Raw genomic sequence first — 21,536 nt, forward strand, 5'->3', positions numbered from 1 at the left:
ATCACAACTAGAGCTGACACAAAAGGTCGCTAAATCAGTTTGGGTTTCTTGGAATCAGTAACAGTAATGTCATCTCTGTGTCAAGAAAAATAACTTCCTGAGAAGTCTAGCCAAGAAGAGAAACAGCAGCTCAGCTGTCTTCATCTTGCCTGCAGTTTGTGAAATAACTCGTGAAAGGATCCCCAGGTTTTGCTGAGGGGTTGCTTTACAAAGAGCTGGGATAGGCTTGGAAATTGCTGTGGTGAGGAAGGAGGGACCCACCACTCCCAGATGGAAGGAAAAAGGAAACCGGCAGCACATTGATGCTGAAGCCAAGAACTTATAAATAACTCCTTGCAATCCTAACAACTGGGCAAGACGACATACAACAGGCAAAAATGCCACATTTCTAAAAGCATTCCTGCATGAGTGTCCTTCTTGCCCTTCTTCACAAACACTGCAGAAGGCGCGTACACCGGCAGTATCTTCCACTTCATCTCTACCCCCTCCGTGTGTTTTTTTTTTTCCTGAGGAGCTGTGGACAGCTGGGAGGAGCGACATCCTCCATATGCAGAGCTTGTTACCTTGAGACTGCCAGACTGAAGTCTTGGCTGCACACAGGACTGCATATGTTTGGCTAAACCTGTTTCGAACAATTTAGTTCACAGTCATGAAGGCTGTGTGGTGCTTTTATTCTCATTTGACTGCGCTTTTATCACATTAAGTAAGCTAATCAGGAGCCAGGTGAAGTCGTGCTGAATTAGGCCATTCCTGTATTGAATTAGTATCCATCCCCCTATAGGATTTAAGCTGGATGCCATGATGTATAATGTCAGTGTATAAACCTCAATTTACTTATCTCTGAGCTGTATGCTGGTTTTGTTGCTATTTTATATATATAGCAATGCTTACACAGCTTTTTGATCTTTTTAATGCCAAGAAAGCCTCAGTGCACTGAATGTTAAGTGAATCCAGTCCAGATTGGGAAGGACCAAACACAGTTAGTGGCTACGGAGGAGTAGTGCCTAAGTGGGTATAAAATTGATGGGTGGTTTTATTCTACTGCCCTTCGGTGTGCCCATAACTACAGCCCTCTGGTCTGGCGCTCCTCCCAGCCACCTCAATAAGAAGAACCAGGACTGGATGAGGGTGAGACAGACCCACTTATCTCCAGAGGCAAGCCTTCAGGATGTGTTTGTGGGCTGACTGGGGAGGGCTTGCAAAATCCGAAGGCATTTTGTGAATTGGAGAGGAGATCAGTCTCCAGCATGCCTAAACAAGCCCCTTTGAAAAAAGACCCCTTTAAAAAAGCCTGTGGAGAAGAAGCAGTCTCACCCCTGGGATTTGTAAGGGTAGCATCAGTGCCTTTGCCTCCATCGCCGCAGCGGGTATCATCGAACGGGAGGCACTGATCCCCGGTTCCAGCCAAGACCTCTGAATTCTTCACAATGTCCTTCACTGATGTGGTTGACTTGATTTTATAGATGCGTCGGCTGTTGGTGTCGGAGAGGTAGATGGAGCCGGTGATTGGATCTGTGGTCAAGTAATACTTATGAGCTGGGCTGTGGCTGAAAAACAAGGGTATGAAGTTATTATTTTTTTGGATGGTTTGTTTCCTTAAGTCAAGAGGCAATGCAAACACTTTAGAGGATAAAAATGCACAGGGCAGACAAACTGGGAAAGTGAAGCAGTGCTGTATTGGACAATGTTAGTACACGGTGTGTTACAGCACAGGATCCGGAGCTATATCTGTTCCCAGTCGCTGTGCCTGGGGTGCTCTATGGCATGAAGAGCAGTTACCAAGGGAAAAGGCTCGCTGGCCTGAGCCCAAATCACACCAGGAACTACGACAGTTTGAGTCCCGCTGCCTGAGTTCGCCTAATTTACTTAATAAAGACATTATCCTGAAACTGGTGTTAGTGCCGTGCCAGAAAGTGAAGGGAAAGCATTGTACACCCAAAAACAGACTCCTGAGTGTAAAGCACTTGAAGATACGCTCTTGAAGATCATGGGTTGTCTGGTGCTCTTGCTGATTCCAGCAAAGACCCTAGAGTCCTGTCCTGCCCTCACGGAGACTAGGGGAAGTCCTGCCACTGAATTCAGACGGGTCTCAATGAAGAGAGAAACAAAACGGTCCTTGGAGTGTCACATTTTGCCCCAAGTAAAACATGAACTAGGAGGAGGGCTGAGGATCCCGAATGTCAGTCCCCTGCTAAACCCCACTCACTCACTGCTTCCTTGAAAACCAGGAAGGGTGGCTGAGAAAATGGGGTGAGCAGACAGAAAGATAATGTTTTTAGCTCCATGACTACAACATTAAATGAGCCCAAGCCTGAAGAAATGAATAAACTAGCATCCACTTCACGGACAGCTTTCGATGGTACTGGCCAGAAAAAACAATCAATCAGATGAGTTTAGACACAATTTAAAAAATTGTCTTTCAAGGATTCTATCTATAGATATTAAACTTGTTAACTTCTTTATTAAGATTAAGTGTTTACTACTAGTGTGTATTGAGCTGCATCTCTTCTAAGCCTGAAACCAAGGGATTTAACTTGTAACACCTGCTGCCTTAGCACAGGTCTCCTTCCTCCTAAGAAAGGCTAAGTAGTAATTAGGCCAAGTAGGAAAAAGCCTCTACTTTTCTCCAGAACACCTTCAAGCTGTCCAAACTCATCAGGTCCCAAGAATTCATAATAAACGTATAGGCCATAGTTCACGATTTTGCACTTAGTGGAATTGTTCCAGGAGAAGCTGGTTAGAAACTTGAGTGTCGATCACAGTTGACTCTATCCCTCATAATAAGAAATTTCCTCTCTCTTTAAATCTTTATGTTAGGAAAATTAACCCCTCTTCAGACACATAAAAACTCCTGAATTGTTCTCTGCTTAAAAAAGCTCTAAGTTGGTTCTTCATTCAAATTACTTAATACTTTTTTGGGAAAAAAAAAAGCCTTTCTGATTTATTCTGGAATATCCCTTGTGATTTATCCTATTAAAGTCTGAACAGATTTCATCTCCACAAATGACACTGATTCTTGCTAAATAAAATGCTCTGACCTTCAAGACAGCTCCAGCCTGACAGTTCAGTCTCCATCTGTATTCCTTTCCAATGACAGCAGGCTGGGAGGGCATTATTTCATTTACCTGCACGTCACTCACACTAAGCAAGTGGCTTCAACCCTGGTGGAAGAGGTTCCCTGTGGGAATCCATCATCCATTTTGATCAGGGCCTTGCATTTTCTGCTGACTGTCCAAACAAAGCCCAGCTGAATGTCAGTCAGCTTTTGAGCTGTTCATAATCTCTATTTTACATGGGAGGTGGACAAGAGGAGGACTTTTTTAATGGCACTTTGCAATTCTTTAACATCTTTGCCTGGAAAGCACTGATAGCTTTCAGAGTCTTACAGCAGGCCGTTTGCAGATGGGCAAAGGCAAATGACTTTCCCAAAGATGGAGAAAAATGGTGCCAGAACCGGAGGTTCCTGCTCCCCTTTCCCAGCACTATCATTGTGATTTATTTTCTGGATTTTGTAGCCTCACTCTGATGGATTTTATTTTTGATTACAACCTTCTGTGGAAGAGAGTGGTCTTAAAACTATATTCTAATCCCACCTCCTGTGTAGACTGGACACTGAAACCAATGCTGGTCTCTTTTAACCGCAGACCAGAGAACCAGGTAAAAGCAAAACATTCACCCACCAGAAAAGCTGAATGGTACTTCCACCTAAATTTACTAAGTAAAAAAACCTGTCATACTAAGGTAACACTTTGAGTAGCTGCTGGTAACCCGAGTTTAGTTTTATTAATGATGTCCTAAATATAGATGCCGCAAAAAAGTAGGCAGGAGTTCAAAGTGCAAAATCATTAAAAAATTAGCTCTGACTGGTTAAATTTTTAATCTTTTGCATAGCCTGATGCCACAGAGGCACATGTACCTTTACCACCAAACGTGCTTTGGAAGAGGTAGAGGTAGAAATTTATGTTGGTTAAACTTATGTTGGGGTTGGACTAGATGATCTCCGGAGGTCCCTTCCAACCCCTATCATTCTGTGATTCTGCGAATCTACCCGTGGTATGGTAATAATCTTGGGTCACTTAAAACCTGTTCTGGATTTCACCTGCTGAGATGATTGCAAAAGTCTCCTAAGACATCCAATTACTTTTCTAAACGTAATGTTATTAATGGTATCGTCAACCCCAACACAAACTCCATCTTTTCTGCTGCATGGCTCTGTGTGAGTGATAGGAAGTGCTGGTTCGTTTTTATCGGTTAGACTTTTTATTTTTATCAACATGGCTTATCGTGGTCTCTTACACACCGTGCCATGCAGAGGGCTTTTGTGGGCGGAAGGGCCCCTGGGGTGGCTTAGGCGATGGAGTATTTAACCTGGACCGCTTTGGAGCAAGGATGGTAAAACACAAACTGCAAAAAAGCTTAAATTCGTTGGCCTCTGCCGACAGTTTTCACCAGGAAGGTGTCACGCTCTGCCCTTGCACGAATCACGTAGCGTTATACACTGGAGCTTTTGTTTAACACTTTGAGATACTTCAGGAGGAGAGTTGCTAAATAAACATACATTAGTAATGTAAAAGTTCCCAAACTGCTTCCCTTCATCTGCGATAATGCATGAGCACTGGAGCCAGGAACACTGAGGCTTTGCTTTTTATTTAAAGCCACAATCAATAGGCAAATCCAAGTGGCAAATTGGACTGAACTGAACAGCAACTGAAATAAATCTGCCTGGGGCGAAGCAGAGAAGATTTTTTTTTTTCCCTTTCATCCTGTCTCATTGCTCAGTTAGATAATGGACCAAAACAAAAGACGGGACTTTTTACTATTCAGAGGACTTAATCAGTTACAGTATTTGTAGTCTTAGAATATTTATCCCCCATATTGACCTGCCACCACCAGAAAAGGGCTGCGGGTGAAAAGCTGACTTCCCATTCCGTGTGTTCCTTTTGCTATTAAGGATTTTTAGAAGAAACCCTGAGCGCTGCACTGATACTTAATTCCCTGAAGCAACCAACCAAAGTTGCAGGGATGGGGTGGGCTGGTCCCTAGCCAGGAACAGACACTTAAGTGGGTTTTAGTGGGCATGATGGTGTAGTCAATGGGGATAAGGACAGCTTCATAAGCATAAGTTCTGCAGGCCAAAGTGAAATGGAGGTGAGATGGCTTCCTTGTACACTTGTGATACAGTGACGCGCTGGGAAAGCACAGGGAAACCTTCAAAGTCCACAGCGACCCCAGATGTTTGAGGTAGCATATAGGCTCTCCCATACATCTGCCCTGTCCCTTTCCTTTCTTCGTTCTCATTATTTGGACAGGATAGCACCAGCGCCTTCCGGAGAGCTCGGCAGATATGTTAAGAGATTCAAACTCCATTTTAAAGTGCTTATGCTTTACGTGACTCCTTACACACAGGCATGAGGAAGGAAAGTGATAAGAAGCTGGGCGAATAGGCAGATAAGTGGTGCTCACGTGGATTGCTTCAGACATTGAGGTGCTAGAGGTGTCCAGAGAAGGACAATGGAGATGGTGAGGGGTGTGGAGCACAAGTCTGGTGAGGAGCGGCTGAGGGAGCTGGGGGTGTTGAGCCTGGAGAAAAGGGGCTGAGGGAAGACCTTCTCGCTCTCTGCAACTCCCTGAAAGGAGGGGGTAGCCAGGGGGGGTCGGTCTCCCAAATAACAAGTGATAGGACAAGAGGAAACAGCTTCAGGTTGCGCCATGGGAGGTTTAGGACAGATATTAGGAAAAATTTTTTTACACTGAAAGGGTTATTAAGCATTGGAACAGGCTGCCCAGGGAAGTGGTGGAATCGCCATCCCTGGAGGTATTTAAAAGCCAGGCAGACGTGGTGCTGAAGGACGTGGGTTAGTGGTGGTTTTGGCAGTGTTAGGTTAATGGTTGGACTCGATGATCTTAAAGGTCGCTTCCAACTTTGATGATTCTATGATTCTATGTAGTACTATAATAGATGAACGAGCTTTAAGCAAAGGTTGATATTATCCTCTTGGGCCCAGAGTCCATGTTTTGTAGGAGTCTGAGGAAGGAACCTCCTACTCCAGAGTGGGAAGCCAGACCCTAAGGAATAAAGATAAGAAAAGGGAGATGGTCCCTGGTTTCAGCGGGTTCCCTACAATGCGTCAGTATGGCAGACTGCACCTTGTCATCGGATTCTGTTCAAAGCCAGGGGACTCATCTCACCAAGCTTCAGATGGTTGCAAGGTGGATCCTTACATCTGAACTGGCCGCCTTAACTCCCTTCATAGGCAGTGGAGAGAAACAGCATCTTTGGGGGTATGATTTGTCTGACTTATTTTCAACTTTTATCTTATAAGATGAACTGCATCTTAGTTTCTCAAACGCAAGGGCATCTACCATCTCCTCTAAAGGACAACTCCTGTTAATGGTAACAGCGTGGCTCTGGCTCCCACGGTGGTCAACAGACAGGAGCAGTCACAGCACCAAAGTTAGTTACCCATAACAGCCGATCTGAATAAATCCCTGGGGCTTCTTTGGATCTGATGTCTCTGTTTAAGGACATGAAACCACCTCCGTAAAACTTTCTGTGCTGGCTGCCCTCTTCCCCTCTTCCCCTTGCTGGCCACATGCTTTTGCTGGTGACTAAAGAACAACCGAATTCTTGCAGCCAAGCGTTTTTTGTTCGTCGGGTCTGTGTTTCCATGGCTCCATGCTAAGCACCCTGCAGCTCACAAACAGAGGATTTTATTATAGCTTGTGTGAGGTACTGGTCTTTTTTTTTCCCTGGGTGACATTCAATAGATTAATACATAAGGAGGCCACACAGCGCAGTGAGCTGAATTTACACTTGGCCTTTTAGTGTTTTCAGTTTGTGTGCGATGCCCAAAGCTCTTCTAGTGTCACAGGCTGGATAATAAAACTTCACAGCAATGCCATAAGCCAACCCAGGGACTGCAAAGGACTTTTCATCTGGCAGTTTTCTAAGACACCTCTCTTTCCCACTACTTATAGATTTGTCTCTCTAAGGTATGAATGGAAAAAAGAAAGGAAGAATATATTCAAGTTTGGCCACTTTTTGCATATTTGCAAGAAAGAAATGCCTCACTGCTGTCCATGCTGTCCTCTGTTCTTGCAGAGAAAAGATCATTAACTGCAAATTATTATTTCCGTGCCTGGAAAAAAGTCATTAGCTTCTATAAGCCCATCAAGACAAGGCCATACACAGACATACTGGAGTAAGCTCCTATTAATCTATTACCGAATGACAGATGGGTCTAAAATTGGGAGGGTCTAAAATCGGTGATGCTTTTTGGCTTAGCTGACATCCCCCATGTTGACACACAGCCATTTTGGCTGTTGCAGAGTTAGACCTTGGCTACCTACACTGTACTGTAGAGCCAAGCCTCTTAGTTGGTAGCTCCAGAACCTCTGCTCACCACAGGCTACGTAGTAGGGAGGAATCTTTTCCCCTGAAGAGAGGAAGCTTCTGCATATGGATTGCAGCTTTTCCAAACCACTAAGATTCAGTCCTTTGCAACTGTTGCCTGCCAACGGTGTCAAGCTTAGGACCTTCTGGAACTCGAAGCACTGGGGATTTAGCTAAGACTACACCCACTCATTTCCCTGTGGCTCAGGAACGAAGAGGCTTCCTAACAAGAAGAATTATGGCAAATGCCACAGAACAGCTGCTAGCTCACATGGATGACTCCCTTAATGTAGTCACAGATGGGAGTAGTTGATCTGGAGCTCCTCACCTCCTTCCTCCCTCACTCGTCCCCTTTGGACTGCACTGCAGCAGGCATGTCTTGGCTTGCTTTCATTTCATTCCTTAGATTTTAGGAATCGCCTAAAGGCTGAAGCCCTGCCAACTCTGTAAGGCTCTGGTGGCATCTGCAGCATTCGTGGCCAGTCCATATATCTTCACTCAGTTATTGCCTTCATATATAAAAGCTCTTCTTGTAACAGGTATTCAGCTGCTGCCCTTCACTGTCAAAGCAGGTGCACTTTAGTGGCTGTGTATTTCTCGGGCATTAACGATACAACCTGGCTGTTCTAAAGAGAAATGAGTTTTTCTATTGCCTTAAAATGATGTGAAAGAGGAGCTGGGGGGCTGGAACTCGGCCTGATGAAGACAGTCAGTGCAGAGGTCTCGTATACCAACCTCCCAGCCCTGCTAATAGATGCTTTGGGCCAGTCCATTATGCCGTTGAAGCTCAGCCCTTCATTAATGTTCTGGCAATAAGACAAAAAAACAGTTTCTACTCTACTGCATTTCCAGGCATGCGGATAAAATGAACATTTCTGGTTTCGCACAGCCTCTATGAAGTCAAAGAAACAGTAAATAAAAAGCATGTAGCAGAAAAATCACCAATCCCAAATGCAAAAAAAATACCCAAACAAAAAAACCTATCCCAATTCCACAGTCTAAGCTTCTAATTTGGCGAGCAACTGGGGAGAAGGATGGGGAACTTGTCAAAGCCAGAGAAGTCCTTGCAAACACAGACAGTGACAGGAGGTTGACATCTTCCTGAATGCAACTGATTGGATCAAACCCACTGAAACTCCAGTCAACCCAAATGACAAATATTCTTAGTGACAAAGCTCCAATTTAGGAGTCTCTCTTTCATCTTGTTTTCTTGTCACTACTCTTTCTCTTTTTTATTGCATTTCCTGGCTAACGTTCTGAGTCACGCTGCCTCCTACCTGAGCCTGACATACTTTCACATAATGCGAAGGCTCTCTGTGAAGAGCTCAGCCTGAGTTAGAAAAACTTACCTCCCTACATGGGCGATGCTGGGGTACGTCTGGCCCTTCGTTATGCCTCTTATGCTCCCCAAACTCAACAAGAAGACATTTCACCACATGAGAATTATTTTTCCATCATAGCTATTCCAGTGACCTGTATCCTGACGTTGTCCCCAGTTTACTTTTTTTGGTAATTCCCACCCGTTTTTCCGTCCACCCTCCTCCTCTTGTTACCCTCCTTCTCGTGTCTATACTTCCCCTGTCTACAGCTATAACAGCTCACGCGGAAGTCTCTGCGACTCTGCTCCATGATTAATGGCTCCCAGTTCTGATGACTGATTGCCTCCGCCAGTTTTAATCACGCCGGCTTCATTTGCTATTGAATCATCTGGAAATGGCACTTGTGGCTCACTGTGTAACAACATGCAACAAGACAGGGAGCGGCATAAGAATTCTCCACTGGTTGGCTTACCTATGTCTGAAATCTTTATTTCTGACAGAAGACAGGAAAGCAGGGAATAGAAGAAAGAATGAGGTGTTAGCAGCTCAGTTCGATGCATTATTAGCAGATTGAAAACTTGACAGTAACTGTATCATACAATGCAATAATAAATAAAGACTTAGCTGGAATGACACTGATATATTTTATATTAGATATTACTTGGCAGTGAGCTCACTTATGTACCGCTGCATATCACAAAGGAAGTGTGATCTCACCTGCTTGGAGTTATTCTCTTATGCAGGAGATAGGACCAGGCAGACTTTATCATTCAGAGCAGTACTGAGCTAAATATATGTAGATGCAAATATCTTTACAGTCTTTTTCCGCTCTCAGGGAAAGCAATACCTTGTGATTTACAAAGGTAACTTAACAGTTGCACAGTTATGGGTGGCAGTTCATTGCCACAACCTCTTGAACTCCAGCCCAGAGGACTGAAATTATGCCGAGCCGGACATTTTTCATGGGTCTAGTTACATACTCAGCTGCAGTTATCTGCGACCCACAATGCATTTGCTTTTCTCTCTGCAACAGAACACTACGCTCAACCCCCTCCTCCCCAAAACAAAACCCCAAAAGCCAAATAGCAAGGGTGTTAATCTCCAAGGAGATGCTGATTTGAGAAGACACAAGCAAACTCCATTTAGTCCAAAAGCAACGGCTTTCCTCCATAGCTTTTAGTCAGCCGGCATCTGAACCCATTTACTTTATAGCACACCAGAGTGAAGAAATGTTTATTAGATCCAGTAACCTAAGTGTTTGCACAGATGAAGCAGCAATCGTTCCAGCAGATTTAACTCTGGCGTAAATTTAACCCTGTGGCTCTACACAAAAGCCAGCAAGGCTACTCTGTCAAGGCTTCCAATTTTCCCTTTTCCAATCAGGAAATACTCTGCAAAACCTCCGTTGGGTCTGGTATTTACACTGACAATGAAACAGGGATCGGGTTTTCAAAATTGTACTTCTGGGAATGAGATATTAATCCCACTCAGTTGCAGTGGGATTTGGGCCCCAAATCACCTAGGCTCTTCTGGAAATCTCACCTTTGGTCGTTAAAATAACTTTCTGGCACTGGAAGAACATTACATTCTTTAACGTGGACCAGGTCTCAAGATTTATCCCAGCTTCCCACCTTACAAATGTGAGAGACGTTATCTCATGTAATAGAACAGCAAGAATCAGGTTCTTGCTTATTTACTCAAAAGGTCCCCCAGCCCTCTGAGATGTGACTGTAAATATCTCACCGTGGGCTTCCAAATTCAATGATTCCTCCTGATTTCCTTGTTGCCCTCTGAGCATGCCAAGATAGTTATTCTGTAAGTGCCAGCCTTGTTGTGGCTTTCTGGGTTACTTTTCTCATACACCATGATCTACAACAATGGTTCGTTGTGCTAAATAGGACCTTCAGCAAGGTCTAATGACTGTGGTGTGTTTGTAACAAGGGACTAACGGGATCTTGCACCAATTTTGCTGTAGATCAGCTCATTCATTTTTACCTGTGGCCTTGTGGGGCAAATGGGAATAGAAAGCAATGCTACAGGGGACCCTGCTCCTCTAGTAAGCTGTCTAGTAACCTTCCACATGGAGTCCTTGCAGAAATGGAGCCTTACTTTTGTCCTCAGGAGCCAGGACACTAAATCTGAGCAGAATAGGGAGGTTCTTTCCGGAAGATTCTCACTTTCAAGTCCAGATCCTGAGAGGTAAATGGGAATGTGAACCTTCCTACCATGCTAACCTCATATTGACCTCTCAGGACTTTAGGTCAGGTCCTTCAAGCAGAGAAGCCTCATTCACAAACACTGCTTTAACTCTATTGACTTTCCTGGAGTGAGTCTCGTCTGGTCGCAGACTTCAGAATTGGGCCCTGGTGCTTTGAAATGGGTAATTGTATTTGTTGTGGAAATTTTAGGTAGGAAAAATATCCCCAGTGAGGTCAATTCGAAATTTTGATTCAGTCACAATCTATGTCTTTTCCCCAGAACTTGTGACAAATCTATACTTTTCCCTCCCCTTCTTTGTTTTTAATGGATGTTCCTTCACAATCCTCCCTATTTCTCCTAATATATTTTTTTCCTTTGTTATTTGGGGTTACAGAAACACTTCACTTACTTTCAGATGATCCATCTACAAGTTCACCCTGACGCTGCTGTTCATTTGGGAACTGAGAGGGGTCGATAGGTTTGTCTCTAAAAAAACAACTACAAAAACCCAGTTTGTGACTCCCTAGGTGATCACCCTGTCTTAATTATGAATGATCATCTGTCCTGATTAACCTCTACATATCATCATCAGTGCTGTGTCCTTCCAAGTTTAGGTTATCTCAGAGGCTCATTATTAATTTTAAGAATTCCCACTGGTGCCTATCTACACCAAAAGGCAGACCTCAACACAGTTTGATTTAGCAGCACAGAAATGTGTCAATATATTTTGTGTGTGATTCAATTCTGGAAGAACTTGTTAGGCCTGTGTTTCTCTGGTGTAAATCAAAGTCAGCAGAGTTGCAGAGGAGGCAAATCTGGACGGCTTTTTTTTTTTTTTCTGTTTTGCTGTGGGTTTTTTTTAAGAGTTGCTCATTTTCCTTTTGGGTACATAGGATTTCTGCAGAATTTAAGGGCATAATTATAATGGCCACACTCAGCACAGTGTACCTCAGCTCCAGGATGTTGGTGACATTGCCAGAGGGAAAGATCCTTCGGATGTAGTTGAAATCTCCAACATAAAGACTTCCATCAGACCCACATGTTAGGGCAACCGGAGCCAGGAGTTTGTTCCCATCTGCAAGACCATTGCAGCTTGGACAGGAAATGCTACGCCTGCGGCCGTTGCCCATAATGCTTCCAATTACAGGCGGCTGCTGGGAAATAAACTGGTTTTCCCCATTTCCTTTATGCAAGATGCCTAGAGAGAGAAAACAGTAATAAGGAAATTAAAGAGAGATAGGGAAACTGAGACCAAAGGGAGCCCAAGCTGGCAATGCTGGATGCCAGCTGGGGAATTTGTCAGGTAGCAAAGAGGTTTATCACCTTTCATAATATTTTTTTGTGATGGGCTCAAATGAGGAGCCTGTTATCTGAAGTAATTATTCTCTATAGACCCATTACATTTCCTGCAGAATAAAAGTATGTAGGGAGAACAAGGCTTTTTTTACCTTTGAATGAAATACACTTTTCAGCATCTCATGAATTTTTACCTGCCCTTTCTGTCCCTCCTTGCCCTGTAATTTGCAGCATACCAGGCAAAAAAAGAAATGAAATAGCTCATGGAAAGGTAAGGGACAGAAAGACCACGGTGCATTCTCTGGAGAAACGTTTCATCTGCAAAGCTTTAGAGGAGCTCCTCTTCTGTTCCCTGTAAGTGCAGTGTTTTCAGCAGTGCTGTGGCCTGAATTAGACGTTTGCTCCCATACCCCTGCTATCATCCAGAGGGACACAGTGCTTCCATCTTTTGAACGTGTTCTGATCGGCTTTCAGGCCTCCCTGCTGCAGTCTTGAGCAGCCTTCAAGGACTCCGGCACCTTCCATTTTCCCTTATGACCCATGAGGACTCTCGTTCCCGCAGTACACTTCACATTAGAGGATGTGTCTGGGTGGATTTATGCTCAGTAGGTCCAACCTGAATAGGCTCCCCCTTGTTGTTTTAGGAATATTTTCCTTGTTAATACCCTTCTTTTAAGACACTACAAAGTTAGACACGCCAACATTCAACTGCTTCATGATGGCCAGCTTCTTTTGCATTTACACACACCAAACTGCTTCTAAATGTAGATTACTAGAAATAACTAGTTAGTAAAATACATGAGAGAATATATGTGTTGATCGGGTTTCTTTCCTTTCGTTTTCTTGAATTCTTAGCGAAAAGAAGCAACTGTGGCTTGCAACACCGCATTCTTCCTGTCATGTGTTACAGAAAACCTACCACTTTGAATGTTGAGGGCATGGTGTTTGTCCAGGGACCATCCTCCAAGTTTAGAAGCATCTATTTCATAACCCTGAAGCACAGCTGTCCTCTTCTCCCACAGGATCAAGTCAGGACAGGATTCATACTCATAACCTACTGAAACTATGAACAAGAGAGAAACAAAAGACCCCCCCAAGATTAGTAACCCAGAAACGCACAGTCAGCACACACAGAGTTTCAACTGAGCAGGGGTAAGAGCATTTCTACAGGCAACTGCCAATGTCATTTAAAATGCCATCATTGTAATGCAGGGTCCTAATATTTTTCTCTTTAAAGGCCACCCTGCATTTAAAAAGGTCAACACAGTTGTAGATGTTGGGCAAATGTGCTAAATATTTAAAAGGCACTGTTATAAAGACATATCTTAAAACAATGGGTATTCAAGAGCGTAAGCCACTGCTGGACTCCTAAATGGGAGCATTTTACTCCTATCTACTATTTTTGATCAAAGACTGCACGTCAGGAACTTGCTAAAAATCATGGCCTTTCCTGGAAGTTAAAGACTTATTCAAATGAGGCATGGGGCAGCAATTCCCTCGGAGGCAGCCATCCTGGACCAGTTTGACTTGTGGTCATTGTTAATCTCAAAAGGGTTTGCTTGCCATGATGTCTAATCAGCGCCCTTCAAGAGTAACTCTGCGGAACACATTGGAGTAGCTTAAGAGTAAAATGATGTCCGTAGAAGGAAAATCGTCTTTTTGACAGCATAATGTGTCCTTTATGATTTTCTCAGAAGAAGCAGGACCAGTTTCATTGGGCTGCTTTTCTTCTGCATTACCTGATCTTTTCAGTGCTAACAGCTGAAGCAGAGCAGAACTGCAAGTTCTACACAAATGAAAAGCAATTACATAGCTCTCTTTTTTTTTTCCCACTAGATAAAAATAAAGGTCTGATCTTACAAGTTTCCCAGCCTCCTTGAAAAGTGCTGAGCACTGAGCGAACTCAGGATCCCCCATCAAATATAGCCTTTTGCAGAAACAGACAGTATCAGAGGAAGATGTAATTTAGGAAATGAAGGCTTGATATTTCCCACTGTTCTAGAGGTGGGGAATATTGAAAACCTGAATGCTGATGTCCTCAGAGCTGCTACTCTGGGGCTGCAGAGCTGCACCATGGAGCACTCTGGGACCCCACCGCTAATCTAGCATCTTAAAGAGCATGTAAACGTAGTCTTTCAGGACGCACTACCCGGACACGTTCCTCAGTATGGTCTCCAAACTGGGTAAGGCTCAGCAGGTTCTATCATCCAGTCTACTCGAGGCAGCTGAGCCTGAGTGAGAGGAAGGCACCCATTCTTCCTCTTAGAAAACAAGGCACCCTACAGCTCCTCTAGAGAGACTTATCTTCAGCTGGGCTACGAGGCATCAGCGAACCACCCTTCTGTCAACAAGAGCTCCATTTCCTTGGCAGCCTGAGGGGTCTAGTCTAGATTCTATTGAACACCTGTAACTACTGTCCTCTGGTTGTTGATCGGATGGGAAGCAATCACCGCAGAGCTGCACCACCTCTGCTCAGTATACACTCAAAGTTCCCCCTTCCCTCTGGCACCATCACACAGGGCTCACTGGGTGAGGCCTGAGATGGCAGCAGGAAGAGGAATGAAGTGTCTCTTTGCGCACATCCACAGCACATCCTGCCCCACCACGGGCTTCAGCTTCTGCCCCTGTAGAGTGGGTGGCATGGGCCATAATGCTTGGTGCTGGGGACGTGGCACGTTGAGTACGCAGACCCTTCCCTTTCTCTGCCTTGCAGCTTCTAAGTCTTTTGCAGATGTAAATGAACGTACAAAGTAGGAGAAGACCATCATGCCCCAGTTTGGGATGGCTTTCTTGAATGGGTAACGAAGGGGAAACTAAGACTAGAGCAATCCTGAAGGTCAGGCAGAATGAGGAGCAGAGATCAGGGCTCAGTTCTAGGGATTTCTTTCAAAGCAGTGCTGACAGCTTTTGGCTATGGGTGAGAGGCGGCCAAACACCTCTAGTCCCAGTTCATTCCTTCTCTATGAATATGATGGTAGCAGCTCAGGGTGTATGTGCTGGGCCATGAGCCAGAGAACAGATAAATATTCATCTGTTGGGGAAATGTGTGCGGTCTGAACAGCTGGGCCCAATCCTCTCCAAGGAAACAGCAGGGAACCATCAGGGACCATTTTATGCGTTAGCAGTTGGACCATACCGATCCAGGACAAGGTCTGTGGGTTGCCTCTTAGCTGCTTCTAAAAAGAGACACAAGCCCCGGGGTCACTTACCAAAAGCTTCCGAGAGCCCATACACCTTCTGGCTGTAGACATCTGTCTTATCCCAGATGAAATAATAGGACAGGTCTGGAGCAGCTGCAAACCACTTTCTGAAGAGGCGTCCCTCGACGGCCACCATGAGGTGGACTTTCATGAGGTTGAAGGGGATGGTGGGGTGGGTCATGCTGATCCTCAGGACTGATTTGTAGCCAGCTGTGCGACTGCTCAGGTAACTTACTTTTATTTTACTACCGGAAACGTTGATCTCCTCCTGTAGAGCCTGTGGAAAAGCAATCCAGGAGGTGTTAAATCAGCAGCGAGCAGACAGGAAAAGGCAGCGAAGCTGTAATTTATCAAACACACCTTTATAAAAGCTCTGGGAGACACGTCTAAAAAAGCACACCTACTAGGCATCAAGTATGAAATCATATATGTAATTTATAGGGTTAGTTGTGGAAGCCAAGGAATGCCCCCCTCTCTCCATCTCCGTTACATGGGAGAACGGGAGACTGAAGTATCACATTAAAGTCAGTGTTTACAGTGGGACTCACTGTTAAAAGGAGTCCCAGGAGTCAGTGTTTACAGTGGGACTCACAGGACCCATGGTGAAAGGAGCCTGGGGTCTGAGATTATTCCATCCCATCAGTTTAGCTTCCGTTTTCTGTCTTCTATTTGGTTGGTTTCGATGGCTGCTAATTTTTGTACCCTGGCTTCTTTTTCCCAGTAAAATATCAAGCCCTACTTGGCCTGTATCCTTATGGACGTTCCCTGGCCCTGATCAAAACCTGCCATTCTCTCCAAGTCATTAGTGAATCCTGCTTCCACCCTCCCTCGATGATGACTTACCTATCTCTCCTCCTTTGAAACTGCTCCTCTCCTACCTCAGCTCTGACCCTCTTTGTCTGATCCACCTCTATCTCACGGGTCTCCATTCCAGTACGAAATTTCACAAAAGACTGGAGAAAGAGCAGGGAAAGTTTTGCCTGCCCCTGTTCTGCTTTGAGAATAGAGAAGTCTCAGTAAAGACGATATTTGCAGCTAATTTACCTGCTAAATTATAACCAGATCTTGAAATGTCTTTGTTTTTAGTTGGAGAAATGCAGGGAAATTTTCTGTAAAGTTCTACAAAGTGTGTCCCCGACACCATGCTGGTTCTCCCATGCAAAATACTGCTACAAAAGGGCATTTCTTTCTTAAATCTTAGGAGAAAAATAAGAAGAGTTGTTACTTTCCAGAAAATTTCACTCTTAGGTAAGGACTCAACATGGACATTTTCAGCACAAGCCGGCAGCCTTTGGCAAAGTTTGAAAGACGAAGGTAGAAGCTTAGCAGTGAGCTGGAAAAATTGGCCTGATAATGGGATGTGTCAGAAGGTCACAGCTGGCACCGTTCTCTCCTGCACCACTTCTGACACCACTTTGGTGTGCTGGACCCTAAATGAGCTGTGAAAACACTTCCCCAGCAATAATCGGCTTTTGTAATACTAAAGGCACGGAGGCTCGAAGGCAGGTGGGTCAAGAGATCCACCCCTCAGGAAGGGATCACAGCCACCCTGGTGTCCTCCAGGCCTCCTGGCTCCTTTACTCAACTCCTCCTCTGCGGGAGCAGCAAAATTTCCCTGGCATGACACGTTGCTCATCTCTTACAAGTTTTCCAGCTAGCGTTATAAATAACGACAAATCTTGTAATCTGCCCCCTGAAAAGACCTCTTCTAAGCTATTATCCGAGGCCCACCGCTTCTTCAAGTGATAACTTACAGCCTCTGAGCGTTGCAGCGCTTGACAAACGGACACATCCAGAAGTTAAAGCACCGTTCCACCGTGCTCATAAATATTTACTTTCTCTAACGCAGCCTTTTCAATTTACATATCTCAGTGCTTAGGAGGCTGAAAAATGACAGAACTGGGAAAACCCATGATTTTTAGAATATATTTTATGAGCTCAGCAACAAGCTGGGCTGGGACCAGGCTCAACCAGAGACCAGTTGGAGTAAAGGTGGTCCCTTGTATCAGATCTGTCTTCAGATGGAACCCCCTCTAGGAAAAAGCCAGGCAGAAATAATTGTCACGGAGGTACTATTTGCAATGTCTGGTTCAAATCCCCGTCAGAAATAATTATTTCCCTCTGTCATGATCTGTCTCTGCTGTCTGCCATTCCGGAGAAAGGGTCAGCACAGCAGTACCGAGGCGCTGAGCAGCACGAGGGGCCGTGTTTAAAGGCGCCTGCTGGAAGAGCAGGTTCAAATGGTAATTCAGATTATCCGAAATGCATCTGGAGTTTGTCAGTAGTGCCGAACTGGCAACACGGCAGGGCATTGATGGGAGGAATATAATCCAGTAGGACACTGGTGGGAGAAGAGGGAAAAAATAAGCTTTAAAATACTCTGAATGCACCAAAAGTAATGACAGCTGAATTGTGCCTTTATTTCTACTTGATAATTGCCGTTTGGACTGAATAAATTCATATGCTGTGTCTGGGGCCCTTGTGAAGGTCTAGTGCTCTTAAGAGTTTATCACAGCCTATCCAATATAATCTGCTCTTTGAAAGTGGTCCAGCCACCAGGCTGGTCGGGCTGAAGATCTGGTCCTTCAGTCTTACTAGGGATTTGCACAATTTAGCAATTTTCACTGCCGTGTTCCATTCGGTCCTGGGTGTTGATCTACGCTTGTGTTAGTAGCAATTCTTCCACTCTTTGCATGAGACAATGAGGAAAATCTTGTTTCTGTGTGCTGGGTAACGCATTTCTCTTACAGCTACTCTTCACTCTGCCAGCAGAGAAGGCAAGGAAGAACAATCAATCTTTTTTTTTTTTTTTTTTTTTTAATCTGATGGTCAGAAGGAATATTGAGAAAGAAAGGCATTTAGGGCCTGAATCAGGGGCCTTAACATAGGCACCTAGTGCTTTTGAGATGTTCGATGGTATCCAAAACCTCTGCAAAGGGATGGCAGATCTGATGTGGACCTTCTTGAGATCTCTGCCTTTCTGAAGCTACAGACGGAGGCCTGAAGGGACACTTCGGGGCATCTTAAATGGCACCAAATTTGTCTTTAGGCACCTGAATCAAACACTTAAAATGTATTATTTGCTCTTTGGAATTAATCCAGTTAGAGGACACTGCATTTATTTGTTGAAGCTCATGTGGTTCCTATCTGCCCACTTGTTAAAATCCCTTTCCCAGCCCTGCCATCCACTTGTCACCTCCTCCTGGCTATGTGCTCACACCTTTTATATTTAGCATTTCTCTACTGAAAACTGCGCATTATAAAATGCAGCCGCAGAAACTGACAGTCAGGTTATTTTTTATTGTATATATATCCAGTATAGGAATGAAAAGTAGTCCATTTATGTACTGAAGTACAGTCAAGACTCTGCCATAAAATCAGATTCTCTTGTATATTCCTGTACCACAAACTTCATTAATCTTCAACTGTCAATATTTGAGCTGGAATACTGTTTTACAGGTTTTAGCTCCATCATTTGGCACGTGGGAAAAGTACTGCTCACGATGTACAGGATTCATCTTATCTAAACTTAGGAACCTAAAAATTAGGAGTCTCCTCTGAACTACTCCTCTAGGTGTCTTCATGGCCAATGGGCAGAGACAGGCTCTTTAGAAGGTTGGTGTTGCCACGTAAACTTAAGAGTGGGATTCAATTCCAGTTTAAGGCATCTAAATCCAAAGGTCGACATGTAAGTGTGTGCATGTGAGGTAGACACATAAGCATCAATCGTAGTCAGTGGAGATCTAACTGATACTGTCAGTGGGAACTAGATACCTTCAAGATGGCCAGCTTAATTGGTCTGTAGGCTCCGCTGATGATATTGATTAGGTTTCTGCCAGATTTAATGGGAGCTCAGACATCTAGCACACATCCAGATGACTCCGTGCGAACAGCTTATTTAGGTGCCATAATCTTAAAATGATTCCCACTTAGATCTCAATTAGATTCCATAACTACAGGTGTCTAGTGTGATTTGGGATGTTCAAGTTACCTGTGACATTCACAAAGGGCTGGCAGGTATAATGCAGGACACTGACAGGGGGATCATTGGCAGTTGAAGGCCAAACACGATATCTGCAGGATATTTCAAATGGCACTAAACATCTACGCTGAGGGTGGTGAGACACTGGAACAGATTGCCCAGAGAGATGGTAGATGCCCCATCCCTGGAGACATTCAAGGTCAGGTTGGACAGGGCTCTGAGCAACCTGACCTAGTTGAAGATGTCCCTCCCCATGGCAGGGGGGTTGGACTAGACGATCTTTAAGGTCCCTTCCAACCCAAACCATTCTATGATTCTATGATCTGTCATCAAGAAACTCTATCAAACTATTGCTGATGATCTACATCCCTGTCTGCTTTCACAGTCGACAGACAGACACGCCCTCTCGTTGAAGAGGAGTTTTAGAATGTTTTAGTTCAAATAAATATAATTAACACAATCTAACGAGTATCTTACACAACAATGAGTGAGGTTATGATTATAGTTTCACTGTATCAGATATTTGCTTTTTTCCTAGGCAGCGCTGAACATTACCTTTCATGGTGGTTGTTGGTTTAGGAAACAAGAGATGTGAAAACTGAACCAAGAACTTTCAATCTGATGGGCATTACAAGAGATGGGACTTCATTAGTAATTATGCTGGGACAAACATGGTGACTGTAATTGGAAATTAGCGTGAAAAAGGATCACAGGCTTTAGTCCAGAGGGAAAGGTAAAGACGCTACTAGCTTTATTTGTTTCTGGGTTCAGTACCTGGTGTATCAAAATTAGAAGATAGAAAGTGCCTTCGTTCCTCATTCATGCTACTGCAACTCCAATGGAGTCAAGTAGGAAGCAGATAATTTCTTGCTACGCTTGTTGTTATTTCTGCCTTGGCAGACTATTATTTGTCACTAATAATGCCAAATGCTGGCATGTAAAACCCAGAAGGAACGGAAAGCTTGAATGCTGCTACATCCATGTATTTTAACACAGTGAGTATTTTTAAGGAAGATGGACAATTCAGTTGCTTGGACAATTCAGTTTAAAACCCATCTTTCCTTTTGGCAAAATACTTCCAATCCACAGCAGGTTGTTAAACTACTTTATCCGACTCGATCTTCCATAAAAAAAAAAGGAAAACGGGGATGAGAAATTCAGTGTAACCCTCTCGCTTTCCTCACCTACCCCAAATGTCATGAAATGCAACAAACCCCAGCTGCTCAGCAGCCTGGCCACTTGCCAGCTGTCTGCTGGCTGACTGCACATCTCAGCAGCTTTGTAGAGAGAGGTGTATGCCTTCAAACCCTGAGAAACTTCACACCTGATGCTCCACCACCCAGGTCCATCTCGCCTGGTGGGTGAAATTTGCTCGTGAACAGGAGAAAGGCATCAGAGCGTTAAGAGGTCCATTGGCTTCGCGCTGGGCATGTTGAATGCCAAAGGGCTGCCCGAAGGCTTGTTGTGGGCCAGATGGGGGTCCCAGCCCACCTCCTGCGGATGGGAAGTGAAAGCAAAGCAGAGCCAACGTAGGTTTTTGCTGTCGGCCATGAGCGCTTTGCCTCCATCTCTCAGGCATAAGGGAAAAGAAACCTTCTGGCTGCGTGCTTGTGAGACAGAGCTCCTGGCAAACGGCTGAAAAATGGTGCAACAAGCACAGAATCATTCATTTAAGGGCTACCAAGATGATGAGGGCACTGGAACATCTCTCTTAGGAAGAAAGGCCAAGGGATTTGGGTCTCTTCAGTCTGGAAAAAAGACGGCTGAGGGGGGATCTTATCAACACTTATAAATACCTAAAGGGTGGGTGTCAGGAGGATGGGGCCAGGCTCTTCTCAGTGGTTCCCAGTGACAGAATAAGAGGTAACAGGCACAAACTTGAGCATAGGAAGTACCATCTCAGCATGAGGAGGAACTTCTTTACCCTGAGGGTGACAGAGCACTGGAATGGGCTGCCCAGAGAGGTGGTGGAGTCTCCGTCTCTGGAGACATTCCAAACCCGCCTGGACGCGTTCCTGTGCCACCTGCTCTGGGTGACCCTGCTCTGGCAGGGGGTTGGACTGGGTGATCTCCAGAGGTCCCTTCCAACCCCTACCATTCTGTGATTCTGTGATTCTGTGATTTTAGCAAAGCAGGGGAATAGGGAA

At 44.6% G+C, this 21,536-nt stretch overlaps 1 protein-coding gene across 12 annotated transcripts in view; it reads right to left on the reverse strand.

Moving 5' to 3' along the window:
* The window catches only part of TENM4 (teneurin transmembrane protein 4), a 530,696-nt gene that overhangs the window by 54,692 nt on the left and 454,468 nt on the right, over positions 1-21,536 (reverse strand). For 9 of the 12 annotated variants that reach the window (XM_074572380.1, XM_074572379.1, XM_074572378.1 and 6 more), the window contains 5 exons: positions 15,417-15,684; positions 13,127-13,270; positions 11,860-12,109; positions 9,185-9,205; positions 1,315-1,547 (listed from right to left, as the gene is read on the reverse strand). In XM_074572380.1, the coding sequence (XP_074428481.1) occupies positions 1,315-1,547; positions 9,185-9,205; positions 11,860-12,109; positions 13,127-13,270; positions 15,417-15,684 (916 nt within the window). The remainder of the gene's footprint in view (positions 1-1,314; positions 1,548-9,184; positions 9,206-11,859; positions 12,110-13,126; positions 13,271-15,416; positions 15,685-21,536) is intronic. The other 3 variants (XM_074572381.1, XM_074572373.1, XM_074572371.1) reach the window with 1 other exon arrangement.

Source organism: Larus michahellis, chromosome 1, assembly GCF_964199755.1.
Source record: "Larus michahellis chromosome 1, bLarMic1.1, whole genome shotgun sequence".
Classification (NCBI taxonomy): domain Eukaryota; kingdom Metazoa; phylum Chordata; class Aves; order Charadriiformes; family Laridae; genus Larus; species Larus michahellis.